The 14,829-nt window shown below is 39.7% G+C and overlaps 2 protein-coding genes across 2 annotated transcripts; one reads left to right on the top strand and one right to left on the bottom strand.

Annotated features, from left to right (window-relative positions):
• Positions 1–15: 15 nt before the first annotated feature.
• Positions 16–8,041, bottom strand: lias (lipoic acid synthetase). The gene is made up of 11 exons (XM_079672730.1): positions 7,900–8,041; positions 6,912–7,087; positions 6,481–6,574; positions 4,212–4,292; positions 3,906–4,062; positions 3,336–3,393; positions 3,107–3,235; positions 2,374–2,519; positions 2,154–2,224; positions 1,965–2,076; positions 16–893 (listed from the first exon to the last, which is right to left on the bottom strand). The coding sequence occupies exons 1-11, from the start codon at positions 7,981–7,983 to the stop codon at positions 832–834; spliced, it is 1,170 nt and encodes a 389-aa protein (XP_079528856.1). The 5' UTR covers positions 7,984–8,041; the 3' UTR covers positions 16–831.
• Positions 8,042–8,994: 953 nt separating this feature from the next.
• Positions 8,995–12,881, top strand: rpl9 (ribosomal protein L9). The gene is made up of 7 exons (XM_079683025.1): positions 8,995–9,154; positions 9,258–9,373; positions 9,872–9,967; positions 10,579–10,711; positions 10,837–10,917; positions 12,104–12,233; positions 12,718–12,881. Exons 1-6 carry the CDS (start codon positions 9,085–9,087, stop codon positions 12,208–12,210), a joined length of 603 nt encoding a protein of 200 aa, XP_079539151.1. The 5' UTR covers positions 8,995–9,084; the 3' UTR covers positions 12,211–12,233; positions 12,718–12,881.
• Positions 12,882–14,829: the final 1,948 nt, after the last annotated feature.

Raw genomic sequence — 14,829 nt, 5'->3', positions numbered from 1 at the left:
CAAGACAATGTGAACTGATAGTTGTATGTACATTTTAAAGGTTTATTTTGTCCAAAGAATTTATCTGCAAAATATACAGACTTTTTTTCTCCGTGTGAAGTTACATTTTTCACATTTAAAAAAAGTATAGTTTGAACCCAAATTGTCTTTTCATCAGATACAGATTGTAGAAAAAGTATGTATCTTTACTTCCGTACTTGGCAAAAGGTCAATTTGGGCCAAACAAATACTTTTTTTTTTAATGTCATAGAATTTTAAAAACAGTGTTACTGTACATATCTTCAGCAAGCAGATATTAAGTCGCTGCAAAAACCCTCCGACCAAAAGAACCGCTTCATTAAATGTGTCCAGAAGCATCGGACATCAAAGGGCTCATTAACAGAGCTTGGTGAGAGATGAGTGGCTCTGCTCCTGAAGCCCAGGCCCCTGAGGGCAGGGGGGGGGGATGTGATTTAGCTGCCCCTGAGGTGCAGAGATGGCAAATTACAGCTCTTGTTAACACCAGGTCGTATTTTCTCCTGGCAGCGGCTGCGCCCAGGTTATCTGGAGATCTGCAGCCCGATAACTGCTGCCCTTTCCCTTTGATCCCTCCCTAAAACCTCTTGAGTTGTTACGGGTGAACAGGAGAGAACAAAAGCTCAAAAAAGAACAGAACGGTCCTTCTACACTTCAGTACTTCTACACCAGCTGTATTCTCTTGCACAACTTGCTGTTAAGACTAGTTTTTCATGATGGTATAGCAGGAGATACGCTAATTTTGTTGTTATAAGTATATAGGTATAGGTAGGGACTAAGGGGTCAAGCCTCTAGCAGCAGCTGGTTTGGTGGTTTTCATTCTCCGATGGCGATATCTGTGTTTCTCTTTTTCAGTAGATTCTTCAGAAAGAACTCGCCTGGAAAGATAAAAGACAAAGATGACAAATTATATATATTCTGTGTGACCCATACGAGCTTCATGAACAAACACAATCACCTGGACGCATGTTGTGTTTACCATGACGGTTAATGATAGTTGCATCCAGGACATGGTTAAACTGTACACCCCAGCACGTGCACTCCGCTCTGCATCAGCCAAAGAGCTCGCTGCACCCACACTGCGAGGGGGACCCAAGTTCCCATCAGCAAAAACACGTGGGTTTGCTATCCTGGCTCCAAAATGGTGGAATGAGCTCCCCATTGACATCAGGACAGCAGAGAGCTTACACATCTTCCGAGGGAGACTGAAAACTCATCTCTTTAGACTCCACTTCGAGCGATTGAATTATTAACAAAGCACTTATATACTAATAAAGGACTGGCTTATCTAAAGCCAGTTGAGTAGCACTTAAAATGTTTGGCTCTATAAAACCTGATGTACTTATATGATTCTGTTTTTTCAAGTTTGTATCTTCCTGGTCGAATGCACTTATTGTAAGTCGCTTTGGATAAAAGCGTCAGCTAAATGTAATGTAATAAATGTTTCCTGTTGCAATAAAGCACTGGCTAGATGATCTATTTGAGTTTCACAGTTGAAAAGCATCAAAGCCAGGATCCTTTCCAATCATCTTGATTCCCCCAAATGACAAAAAGGCAAATCTTCATTAACTTTTATTTCATACTACCGCATTATCTTACTGAAAGACATAGCATGAAGTCATTTGTATTCAACTTGATTTTTTCCAAATATATTATTTTTATTATCAATTCTAAAATTATCCGTTGGTCTTTAAAAAGCAGAGAGTCCCAAGGTAATGTTTTTAAAACTTTAGTTATTCAGTTTATTACTATATAAAACAGGGAAAAGCAGGAAATGTCCACATTTGGAGATCTGGAAGCAGCCTTTACTACCATTTTTGCATGGAAATAACTTCAATTAAACTATTATTTAAACCAGTATGGGGTTATCATTATTTTATAATGTAATTATGTCGTCCTGTGCCACTGGATTGAGGTACTTTTTAGACAGGGTGGAGTGTGTTTCATACCTGCTTTGTAGGAGGATCGCACCAGTGGCCCGCTGGCAGTGTAAACAAAGCCCATCTCATTCCCAACCTTCTCCCAGTGGGCAAACTTCTCTGGAGTCACATATTCGTCCACCTAAACCCAAACACACGTTATCACAATGTGCAATCATTACCAAATCTGAAATACTCCATAAAGTCTGATGTTTTTACCTTAAGGTGGCGTTTAGTGGGCTGCATGTACTGGCCCAGTGTGAGACAGTCCACTTCTGCCTCTCGCAGCTCTGCAACGTCACCAGAACAGTGAGTCAGGAAATAGTTCAGTCTACTTTCATAGGAAGAACTTTGAGTGTGTAGTTTTTGACAATGACAATCTTAAGTTCCAGGCTCTTCTAACATCAACATTTAGTAAATAAGTAAATCATGTACACACCTGTCATGGTGTTGTGTATCTGCTGGTCAGTCTCGCCCAGTCCCAGCATGATGGATGTCTTGGTGAGCACAGAGGGTTTCACCTTCTTAGCGTGCCTCAGGACACTCAGAGACTGGTCGATGTTCGCTCTGGGGTCACGCACGAACCTGCAAACAGATGGACAAATGGACATCTTGTTTGAAATATATAATCAGAAAGGTAAATTAACAATTTCAATAAACATCGAATCCATTGGGTCTTTTCTCTTTTGCACATCTGCAGTTCTAGTTCTAGCTCAGATGTGCCCCCTACTGGTCAGTGTGTGCATTGACAAGAAACATAAATACTATTACTTCATTAAAATATTTTTAAATTATGAAATATGAATAATGCAGCTTTTACAATTCCAGTATTGTAAAATAAAAAATAAAATGCAATGCAATATTAGGGCCACATTGTCAGTGTCACACACATCATTGTAAACATAGTTTATAGTTCATAGTTTCCATTTTAGGACAAGAATACTCATTAAGCAATTTATAATGACACATCTGTAACATATTTTCATTACTCAAAAACCCAGTTTTTGCTTTGCTTGATGGCTGAGCACTACAATCAGAGAGCCGATGGATTCACAGCAATCAGGCTTCTCTTAATGTTAAAACTGAGATCAGAGGCTCATCTTCTGACTTCTGCCAATATGTAAAGGACTGGTAAATATGACAGAGGCAACATGCTGAGGCCCAGTCAGTACCTTTGCAGCTCTCGCACGGTCTCCACATTGTGGGCATACACATCTAACCCTGACAGGGCGATCTTCTCCACTGCTGCCAGGTCACCGCGAAAATCAGGGGTCAGACATTCCACCAGGATGCGGGAGTCCCTGAGATGAGGATGACAAAAGTGCTTATTTATTCACTTTGCACAGATTTTTTATAAACTAAAATGTTGAATCTGATTCCAAAAAGGATGAGAGATCATACCTCTCCTTCAGGTTGGAGACGGTCTTAGCAAAGTGCTCCGCCCCTCCATCAGAAATGTCTGGAAATGAAAGGGAAATGTGACTTAATAGAACATCACTGCTGACAAAACTGTGTGGACATTTATATTTTTGTAAACCTTTTTTTAAATCTAATCAAAGAAATGCCGTATTCTGAGAAATCTGAAAAAATAACAAATGTTTTGAAAACATATTTTGTGGATTTATAAGTCAGCTGACATGTTGGAAAACACAAATGTTTAATTGTAATTGATTAATAGTAAAGCTTATATGGTCTGTTACTCAGTGTGTGTTGTTGACATGAGTGCAATAGAAAGTAATTTAGTAAGGATACTGCTAATAAACCCAGCCTGTACATGAATCTTATAAAAACAGCAGTTTAACTGATTCATCCGGATTACATTCCAATGTAAATTCCAGAATAAATAATAATTGTACATCAGCCTATCTTCCAGGTTGTTTCCCTGAACAATTAAAGTTTCATAAGCAGCAATAGTGTTAAGCAACACCTGGAAAATAATTAATGAAATGCATTAAGTTAGGATGCCATTACCATCTCTATCGACGGAGGTGAGGACCACGTAGTCCAGTCCCCAGGCAGCGATGGCCTTGGCTGTGTTGTAGGGCTCGTTGGGGTCCAGAGGTGGAGGCCGCCGGGCCGTCTTCACAGAGCAGAACCTGCACCCCCGGGTACACGTGTCTCCCATCAGCTACATATAAAGAGAGAGAGAGAGAAAACCTAAGTTACATACATTTTTGAAAAATCATTCACACAGTCATCAAGGCCGCAGCTCGTTTCTTCTAATACCGTCAGGAAAAAGTAGATGCAGAAGATGCCACAGTGAGCCCGGACACTTACCATGATGGTGGCTGTGGCTGTGTTGTACTCTCCTCCTCCCCAGCACTCCCCAATGTTAGGACACCTGGCCTCCTCACACACCTGAGAAAACACACACACACAGTTGTTAGGTGCACAAGAACTAACATAGGATTAATGTTGGCTTGTCTCCAGTGTCAAAAACTATATATAGATAGCACCTCATATAAAAGCCATTTTAGGGTGCATTTGAAAAATGTGATGACCAAAGTAAAACTCTCTTATCAATTGAGGCCATATATTTGAAGGATATAGTTGTAGGAAACACTTATTTTGCGTATGTTACCAAGAAGTCTGAGTGACAAACCTCATTTAGCTTCTAGTTAATACAGTGGGGCAAAAAAGTATTTAGTCAGCCACCAATTGTGCAAGTTCTCCCACTTAAAAAGATGAGAGGCCTGTAATTTTCATCCTAGGTATACCTAGGATGAAAAAAGAAAAATCCAGAAAATAACATTGTCTGATTTTTAAAGAATTTATTTGCAAATTATGGTGGAAAATAAGTATTTGGTCAATAACAAAAGTTCATCTCAATACTTTGTTATATACCCTTTGTTGGCAATGACAGAGGTCAAACGGTTTTCACACACTTTTGCTGGTATTTTGGCCCATTCCTCCATGCAGTTCTCCTCTAGAGCAGTGATGTTTTGGGGCTGTCGCTGGGCAACACGGACTTTCAACTCCCTCCAAAGATTTTCTATGGGGTTGAGATCTGGAGACTGGCTAGGCCACTCCAGGACCTTGAAATGCTTCTTACGAAGCCACTCCTTCGTTGCCCGGGCGGTGTGTTTGGGATCATTGTCATGCTGAAAGACCCAGCCATGTTTCATCTTCAATGCCCTTGCTGATGGAAGGAGGTTGTCACTCAAAATCTCACGATACATGGCCCCATTCATTCTTTCCTTTACACGGATCAGTCGTCCTGGTCCCTTTGCAGAAAAACAGCCCCAAAGCATGATGTTTCCACCCCCAGGTTTCACAGTAGGTATGGTGTTCTTTGGATGCAACTCAGCATTCTTTCTCCTCCAAACACGTCTACTTGAGTTTTTACCAAAAAGTTCTATTTTGGTTTCATCTGACCATATGACATTCTCCCAATCCTCTTCTGGATCATCTAAATGCTCTCAAGCAAACTTCAGACGGGCCTGGACATGTACTGGCTTAAGCAGGGGGACACTTCTGGCACTGCAGGATTTGAGTCCCTGGTGGCGTAGTGTGTTACTGATGGTAGCCTTTGTTACTTTGGTCCCAGCTCTCTGCAGGTCATTGACTAGGCCCCCCCGTGTGGTTCTGGGATTTTTGCTCACCGTTCTTGTGATCATTTTGACCCCACGGGGTGAGATCTTGCGTGGAGCCCGAGATCGAGAGAGATTATCAGTGGTCTTGTATGTCTTCCATTTTCTAATAATTGCTCCCACAGTTGATTTCTGCACACCAAGCTGCTTACCTTTGCAGATTCAGTCTTCCCAGCCTGGTGCAGGTCTACAATTTTGTTTCTGTTGTCCTTTGACAGCTCTTTGGTCTTGGCCATAGTGGAGTTTGGAGTGTGACTGTTTGAGGTTGTGGACAGGTGTCTTTTATACTGATAACGAGTTCAAACAGGTGCCATTAATACAGTTAAAGAGTGGAGGACAGAGGAGGCTCCTAAAGAAGAAGTTACAGGTCTGCGAGAGCCAGAAATCTTGTTTGTTTGTTATTGACCAAATACTTATTTTTCACCATACTTTGCAAATACATTCTTTAAAAATCAGACAATGTGATTTTCTGGATTTTTTTTTCTCATTTTGTCTCTCATAGTTGAGGTGTACCTAGGATGAAAATTACAGGTCTCTCATCTTTTTAAGTGGGAGAACTTGCACAATTGGTGGCTGACTAAATACTTTTTTGCCCCACTGTACATCTGCAAGTCCAGACTCAATATTAGCAAACCACCATTCTCCGTTTTCATTCAATTTAAAAATGTTTTGAGATTATTTCCTTTTTAAACAAAAAGGTTGTTAAAATGAAGACTATTTGACATATCATACCATGGGGGAGACAGCAACTATATCTGAAATGTATGCTCTGACAGGTATGAATAAAATGTGTTCAATCAAAAAATAATAAAACATGGTATTCATTTGTTGTGAACATCCATCCAATGATACAGGAAAAGCAAATGCCCCCTCCCCAGTTAGAAGTGTCAGCATTCATTACATTTCTCCACTCACTTTTGCGTATACTTCCTTTAACTCGTCACCTGTCAACTTACTGTGTGCAGGTTGAGGTCTCTCAGAGTGTTCTTCAGTTTGTTGAAATTTTTTCCAATGGGAATCTCCGTCTTCAGCCACGGAGGAAGACGCAGCCTGTCACAAAACATTAGCAAAGTAAATCACTTAATGATGTCTTTTCTCTGTGGATAAAATATATATGTCACTACATTTAGATTTAAATGAGCAGAAGTTCAATTTCAACCAGCAAATGTCAGATGTATGAGGATCTACATGGGTAGCATGCCATTACTAAATATTACCATTCAAGGTATGACAGCAGAACCACCCAGGCTTGAGGTTGACTTATCATAGTTAAAGTCTGTTGGATAAGTGTTGGTCTGATCTGGTCTTTGAACCCTTCTGATAACATTCATCACTCACATGGAGAAACTGAAAATGTGTACTTTCTCACTGCTGCAATATGTCTCACCTCGCTCCCTTGTCTCTCTTCAGGTTCCCTTTGTACTCGACCCACTTGCTTTTCTCAGATAATTCCCCTGAAATGAAGTCCTGTAGGTCAGGCCCATCTTCACCCAGAAGCTCCTTCTTTCTTTCGGCCCTGTCTGGGGAGGACTTTGCCGCAGAAGTCACAGTGCTGCTGTAAACCTGCAGAGGAAGGACAGAGTGTTAGTTAGAGGTGGAAGATATACTCATATGTTGTACTTAAGTAAAAGCAGAAATACCAATGTCTAGGAATACTAGGAAAAGTCCAGCATTCAAAATGTTACTCAAGGAAAAGTACAAAAGTATTAGCGTCTAAAGATACTTAAAGAAGTATACTCATAATGCAGATGGGCCCATTTCAGAATATATATTTATATGTCATATGTTTTGATTATAATTATTGATGCATTAAAGCTGGTAAAGGTGCAGCTAGTTTGAATGACTTTGTATACTGCAGGGTAGCTTGTGAATTTACTCCAGGTGTAACTAAAGTCTTATTTAAGTGTTGATTATATTTCGTATTATTAATCCAAATCTGTAAAGTAACTTAAAGTATTACATAAACGTTATGGAGTAAAAGTGCATGATTTACCCCTGAATTGTAGTGGGGTAGCAATACAAAGCAGCAACAAATGGAGATAATCAAGTAAAGTACAAGTCTCTCAAAATATACTTAGGTAAAGTACTTGAGTACATGTAATTAGTTTCTTTACACAACCTGGTCACTGTTGATTGCTATACATTGCAGTATATACAAACCATGTTAACAATAAAGTCAGTAAACCATAGCTTTTATTTGAGGAGTTTTATGAACAGCCTTCTAACTGTCACTACAGCTGAGTAAAAACAATTATATACGTCACGTTTCTTCAAGGCCTCTGACCAGCAGGCTTAGTATACTATTATTAGCCAATAACAGAAAAACCATCATACCGTCATTGTTTGTAAAATATTCGAGCAGTTAAAATACTCACATGTGTGATACATCTCGGACTCATCCACAGATGATTTGTGGAGAAACGTCCGGCGACACAACAGCTTTGTTTGAGCAGCGCCATGACTTTAGCTACAAGCGACTGTCATTGAAAACAAACCTCCACAATCGGCTGCTTTGGTCTGGTGATGCGTTCAAGTGAATAAGGCAGATTGGTGAGAAATAAATATCTATTTTTTGTGTGACTTGGGGCGTTCATGATTATTCCAACCTTGATTAAATACGCTTAAAGAGTTATTTATTATATTTGTATAAGAATTAGTAACAAACCACGTATATTGTAAGCAAGAAATAAAGATATTAAAAAGGATTGAATTATTGAGATGGCATAACAAATGTATACAAGTAAAGAAAGTTGAGTAATTAAAATGATTGATAATAATAAAAACTATTTTAAAGACACACAACTACTTTTCTGTGGTCGTTTGTGTGTTTTTTCAATTTAAAGCTACAGTATTTTACGAATTGTGTTGGTTCGTCAATCGTCTATTTATGCCTGATGACGGCACGCACGTTTTCTACATTTGCGTCGTGACGTCCTTCCTTCCCCCTTTCCTTTGCTACCGGCGAGGTGAGGATAGCTGAAAATTATTCCCCGAGTTTTATCTAACTCCATCTGTGTCAATTAAACATCTTTTTTGCTTACCTGTGAACTAACTAATGCAAGCAGAGTTATTTTACACTACATAAGCTGTATTTTGCCTAAACGTTAGGTGTGTTAAGAAATATATTAGTTGTTTTTCATCACCGCTGTTTGTCTGAGGCCTGGCTGCCATGTCCCTTCTCAGGGCCGCAGCTCGTTTAACTATATTAAGTTTTTGGAGTGCAGTATTCTTGTGGTTTCAGTTGTTAATTACTCTGAGTATCAGGATTTAGAGTTGGTCCTGTTTTGGGTAACACTGGTGTCACTGCCTAATGTATCTTTCCCTTAACATTAGCACAAATGCTAGTTGCTATAAAGCAGTATGGCTGTGCTGAGATGCTCATACTGTATTTTACAATGATCACGTTTTATTGTTGACTCAAACATAATCCTGTAATGTTAAGCACAACATGACTGGTCAGCACTGGATATGTTGCACCCTGTCATTATAGAAATGTAGCTATGAAGAGTGAAGATGTCTCATAATAAATGATGCTAATAAGTTTCAGACCATAAACTGACATGTTATCTTTTCGATTTTACAGAATGAAGACCATTCTCAGCAGTCAGACTGTGGACATCCCCGACCAGGGTAAGAAAGATGATTTGTGCACACTACCAGGATAATTCCTGAGGTACATGCGTTTTAACCTAACTTGTGGAGTGTGGTTTCTAAACGCTTTTTCTCTTTGCAGTCGAGGTGAGGTTGAAGGGGCGGACAGTCACTGTCAAGGGGCCCCGTGGCAAACTCGTCAGGGAGTTTAACCACATCAACCTGGAGCTCAGTCTGCTGGGCAAGAAACAGAAGAAGGTAAGGCTCTGTTTGTGCTGTAATGGAAATGTGTAGGCACGATGACATGTCTCTGGGTGATCATTGAATGGATTACCAGGACAATTTAAAGACTATAGATAAGAAATTAAAAGTGATGCAAAAGGTTGTAATCTGTTTCCCTCAGTTATGAAGTGTTATCCTGTCAATTCTGCATGGACATGATCCAGAACGTTAGGGCTCTTGCTAGATTAAAAATGAAAGCTAAACATGCCATCACAAGTTGGAAAGCATTGCACTTTGAGAGGCCGATCAGCTGTTTTGACTATTTAAAAAAAGTTCCTGAAGTTTTTAGATATATATTTTTACACCTGCATACTACGTGCAGCAATTCTGATGAGTTTTTTTTGCTATTGTATCTCAAAATGGCTCGTAACAAGTTAAAAAAAAAAGCAAAATTCCAGAGGTTTTCCACCAATCTTTCCAAAAGCTTTTGATTAAAGACAAGGAGACTAATGTCACTCATGCTGTCCTCCTCAGCTTCGTGTGGATAAATGGTGGGGTAACAGGAAGGAGTTGGCCACGGTCCGCACCATCTGCAGCCACGTCCAGAACATGATCAAGGGAGTCACCTTGGTGAGTACAGACCGATTTTAAAAATGTTTATTTTCTGATTTATATTGAAGTTCACCTGATAAATCTATTTATTAACTCTTGATCTGTCTTTTAATGTGTACCTTGTTCTGTGAATGCATGATGTTTTAACCAAGAATTAAGTTATAAACTCTGTTGAATAAAACATGCTAAGGCTGCTGTATGTTTGCATTTCAAAACTGACAGAGGGAACAGAAACAAAAATAATACAACATATGTGCAATATTTTTCAAACAAGCATGCCATTTTTTTAAATGTAAATATTATTACTAACGATTCACTAGTGTAGTGGAGCTGTTGAACAATTTACAGCACAAATTCTCTGAGAATGAATAATATTACATTGCATTTAGCTGACGCTTTTATCCAAAGCGACTAATAATAAGTATCACAGTACAATTGGTATAGTAGCTGAAATATCCCCAATACAGAGTTGTATCAGAAATCACATCCTTACAGATCAAGATCATATCCAACTTCACAATGGGATAAGTATGTACTGTAGTAATTGTGTCTGTGCCGTCTGGCTGGCCATTGTTGGTTGAACAATTTAGTTTTTTGCTGAATGCATCTCTGGTTCTGTCTGGCTGCAGGGCTTCCGGTACAAAATGCGCTCGGTGTACGCCCATTTCCCCATCAACGTCGTCATCCAGGAGACTGGAACTCTGGTGGAGATCAGGAACTTCCTGGGAGAGAAATACATCCGCCGCGTCCGAATGAGGGCTGGTGAGTCTGCTGCAAGTTATCGAAATATTGTGTTTTCTGTCAAATATTGAGCTACATGTATTTTTTTATGTTCCTCAGAGGTGCAGGCTGTATCCCATTCTGAAAAGTGAATCTCTTTCCTTCAGGTGTGAACTGTGCAGTGTCCACTGCCCAGAAGGACGAGCTGATCCTGGAGGGAAACGACATTGAGCTGGTGTCAAACTCAGGTAACCGCTCTTTCTCTACAGCTGAACAGGTTGTTTTTAAAGCCATTTTTCTTTTACCTAGCCTTTAACAAAACTCCATCGGTGTGAAACATTTTCCCTTTTGTCAACAATCACTACATTTTTTAAAGATGCCACTGAGAGGTATCTAGCAGGTTAAATATCCTGACCCGTCTGCAAGCCCAAATCCTGATTTATTGGACCCCCTGTCGCAGACCAAGCTTCTTTAACTAAAGTGTTACACATTATTGAATGACTAACAGGATCCCTAATATACTTTCAGTTAAACAAAGCTGCCTTCAAGCTTGGTTTAGACTACTTTCAGATGTAAACAAATAACACCGGAAATCTGTTGGTGACATGAGGGCGGCTGATTGGCTGCTGCCTCTCCCCAGAAACTAGCTGTTAGTTTTATCTGTCTGATCCTTTCCTTGTCCTTGCTACAAAACTATTATATTCACTCGAACATGAGTTTGGCACTCTTTCATTAAATGGCGTGAGTATTTTATTCTACCATTTAAAAGTGGAACTCCCTCTTAACATTCATGGTTCACATATATTTTTACGACTGACATGTTAGAGCGCTTGATGGTTCTTGTTGCAGTTTAAAGCGGAGGTTGCATATGTTTGAAAGTAATTCAGCAGAAATAACTTGTATTATTTTTTTAGAGCTCTGAACGAAACAATGCCTCAGATATACATCTCAGACCCTCTGACTTCAGCTATTTTATGTCAGGAATGAAGTCCATTGGGACATATTGAAGTTAACAGGATATTACAGTACATTTACACTGACAATTACTGGAGATCTTAAGCCTGGCCCCCCCCCCCCCCACCCATGCCCACTGCTATACATTAGTGTTTCGGTAGGACCGACGTATGTGATTTGGCTTCGTACCCCAGTGCATTGGGTTTGTAATTGAATTGACTGCTTGACTTGTAGCTTTATAAAGGATTTGGTTAATTATGATGTGCATGGTAACACACAACCAAATGAAAGCTGAAATGCAAACATGTCATTATTTCATTACAAATATGAAATGCAAAGCCAAACGTGTCATTATACCTGTCCCTCCTGACTCATTGTTCATTCCTCATCTCTAGTACCCTTCCTCAGTGTTCCCTCTGACCTCCTGTGTAATCACTGTGATCCCATGTGACGTGTTATCCCAACCTCCTTTTGTTCCAGCTGCTCTGATCCAACAGGCTACCACAGTCAAAAATAAGGATATCAGAAAGTTCTTGGATGGTGTTTACGTGTCTGAGAAGGGAACAGTAGTGGAAGCCACTCAGTAAAATATACATCTGCACTCATTGAGGTTAGACTTACCGTCGAAGCCTCCCTTGTGTTCTCATCTGTTTCTGTCTTTGCACGTTCCTTTCTGTTGTCTCGGGGTGATGCAACATGTTTCTGTTTCAAAGCATCTCCATGTTTTCCCTTTTAATCTAACGGGCTATACTGTTTATCAACTAATCCTATTTGAAGATGTAGCTTGTTCATAAGATTTCAAATTAGTGAAAAGAAAAACAAATGTTTCTGTTGTGAGACAACACAAGATCACATAACTCCAGCATGGTTTCACTGAGTCTATTCTACTACAGCTTTATGGTTTGTCTTAAACCCAAACCACTGCATGCATCTATAATCAGTTGTTTAATCGAAGTTGTTTTCTAAAACACAAAGCCTATGTAGGAGTGCTCATGTCCTGCAGGCCTTAATCATTCGGCATGTTGTGGTAACATTAGGCTTTCCTCTACCCTCATGTAATCGTCCCTTCACACTCTCCTTTGTTACATTTTCAGCGGCCTTGATCCAACAGGCCACCACGGTCAAAAAGAAGGACATCAGGAAGTTCCTGGACGGAATCTATGTGAGCGAGAAGACCACCGTGGTCCAGCAGGATACTGAATAATTGTTCACTATGTCCTTATGACCAATAAAACTACCAACTTTTCCAGCCAATCTCTTCAGTTGTTTTGTCCCCTTCATTTGATTTGCTGCAGGTCAGTCGTTGAGCGGGAATACATTTGAGAAAAGCCATTCAGCTGAATGAGCTTTAAATATTATTATGCTATTGCTTTTGTTCAACCTCATGACTTACAATGGTTATACTGCATTCATGGGAGTACATGGAGGTGGTCAATATATGGATTGACCTGTATCAGAATACATTATTCCATAACTTCCTAGTATGTCAAATGTGTGCACCTATAAAGCAGTAAAAACTCACATTTGTTTGATCAATAAGTGTACTTTTTTACTGACTAGTAAACTTCAGAAAGACTTGCTGAACGGTTTTGTTTCAGCCTTTATTTATTTTTGCCATAATAGATTTATTTTGTTAGTGCTTTTACAGGTGCTCAAAGATGCTTTACAGATATAGTGAAAAGAACAACAAATAATTATTTAAAGTCAAATAATACAAAGACAATCACACATTAAAAGCCAGATTGAAGAGGTGAGTTTTTTTGAAGGTGGTGAGGTCAGTGCAGTCTCTGATGTGTTGGGGGAGTGAGTTCCAGACGGAGGGAGCAGCAACGGAAAAGGCTCTGTCCCCCCAGGTCCGGTGATTGATGCGGGTGGGGATGGATAGGATCATGATAATAATTGATAATGCATCAAAGTGCTTAAAGCAGCATTTTCATGACTCTTCAGGGTCCTTGTAAAGGCTGAGCCAGTGGGCTGCCTTGACACAGATTGGGACGCAGAGTGTTACAATATATACATATATATAGTCTATGGTTACAACGTATGTCATCCCAGCATTGTTCTCATGTAAAAACATCATTGTGCAATTTTTAACCCTTTATTTTTTTTAAGATTCAATTTACAACTGAGCCATTAACTTGCAACATTTACAAAAACAATCCTACTGCCTTCAGTACGTATTATTTATAATAAGCTCTCAAAGTAAGTGTGATTTACCCCCATAATTGATCTGCAAAGGGCACTCTTCTGTACCACCTTTAGGTTGATTCGGACACCATTCACCATAATAGGTAGACCATCACTCCAGAGCCAAGTCAATCCCTGGAAGACAAAATAAAGATGATTTGTTATGTAAAGCTTTTAATATTTCTATTCTGTTGGCACCACCAAAACCTTACGTGTTGGCAAGCTGCTCCTCTAACCCACGCTGGTTCAGAAGCCATCTGCTTGGTGATTATACTCAGCGTAGTTATGGATGGAGGCAAGGTTTCCTCCCAGGCTCTGACTGCATCTACAATAGAAATGTCAATCATACAAGTACATCAGAAGACTATTCAAAAGCAGTCTAAATCCATATATTCATACTTTTCTACCTCAGACTTAACCCAACTCCTTTTTGCTGGTTCAAAAAAGAAACGTCAATCACCATGTGTTCCAAGAAGACAACCTGAGCGTGGTGCTTGACCTTTGGCCTGAGAGAGGACGGTGGTTTTTGAACCCTCGACCGCAGGCCCCCTGAGGACAAACACGAGAGTGGGTCACATAATTAATCGGAGGCAGGCAGTCGCTGTGTCTGTTTTTACAAATGAGTGTGTAATCCTTTTATTGTAAAAGGCCTGAATGACAATACATCACATTTAATTAGTTGTGCCTATATCAATATGCATAATAGGGAAATACATAGAGAAGAAGAGGGTCTCAGAATGCTCTGTAAAGAGTTCAAATAAACACATTTAAATTGTATTTCCTGCGGAAGGGCAGCTCAGCGAAATAGGGCAAAAGGCTGTTTGACGCACTTTAACCTCTTCTGTAAAGCACATTTATATTGTTAAAGCTTTCAACTATGGTCAAAAGCGGAGATCGCGGCTACTGCTATTCTGCTCATCTAAAACTAGCTACCGTTACCTCAGGTTTAGCTTGGTTTGGGTGTCATTTAGTCATGTGGAGAAAAAGCCTTAAACAGTTCATTAGTAATTAGGCGAAAG

Source organism: Notothenia rossii, assembly GCF_949606895.1.
Source record: "Notothenia rossii genome assembly, chromosome: 1".
Lineage (NCBI taxonomy): Eukaryota > Metazoa > Chordata > Actinopteri > Perciformes > Nototheniidae > Notothenia > Notothenia rossii.
Note: the sequence above shows the minus strand (reverse complement) of the source record. Positions and strands in the feature narration are given on the sequence as shown.

Coding starts and splice junctions, on each gene's coding strand:
- rpl9 (XM_079683025.1), top strand. CDS start 9,085: ATGTTATCTTTTCGATTTTACAGAATGAAGACCATTCTCAGCAGTCAG. Junction 9,155..9,257: donor TGTGGACATCCCCGACCAGG/GTAAGAAAGATG, acceptor TTCTCTTTGCAG/TCGAGGTGAGGTTGAAGGGG. Junction 9,968..10,578: donor TGATCAAGGGAGTCACCTTG/GTGAGTACAGAC, acceptor GTCTGGCTGCAG/GGCTTCCGGTACAAAATGCG.
- lias (XM_079672730.1), bottom strand. CDS start 7,983: ATGGCGCTGCTCAAACAAAGCTGTTGTGTCGCCGGACGTTTCTCCACA. Junction 7,088..7,899: donor GTCCGAGATGTATCACACAT/GTGAGTATTTTA, acceptor CTTCCTCTGCAG/GTTTACAGCAGCACTGTGAC. Junction 2,225..2,373: donor GATACACAACACCATGACAG/GTGTGTACATGA, acceptor GTGACGTTGCAG/AGCTGCGAGAGGCAGAAGTG.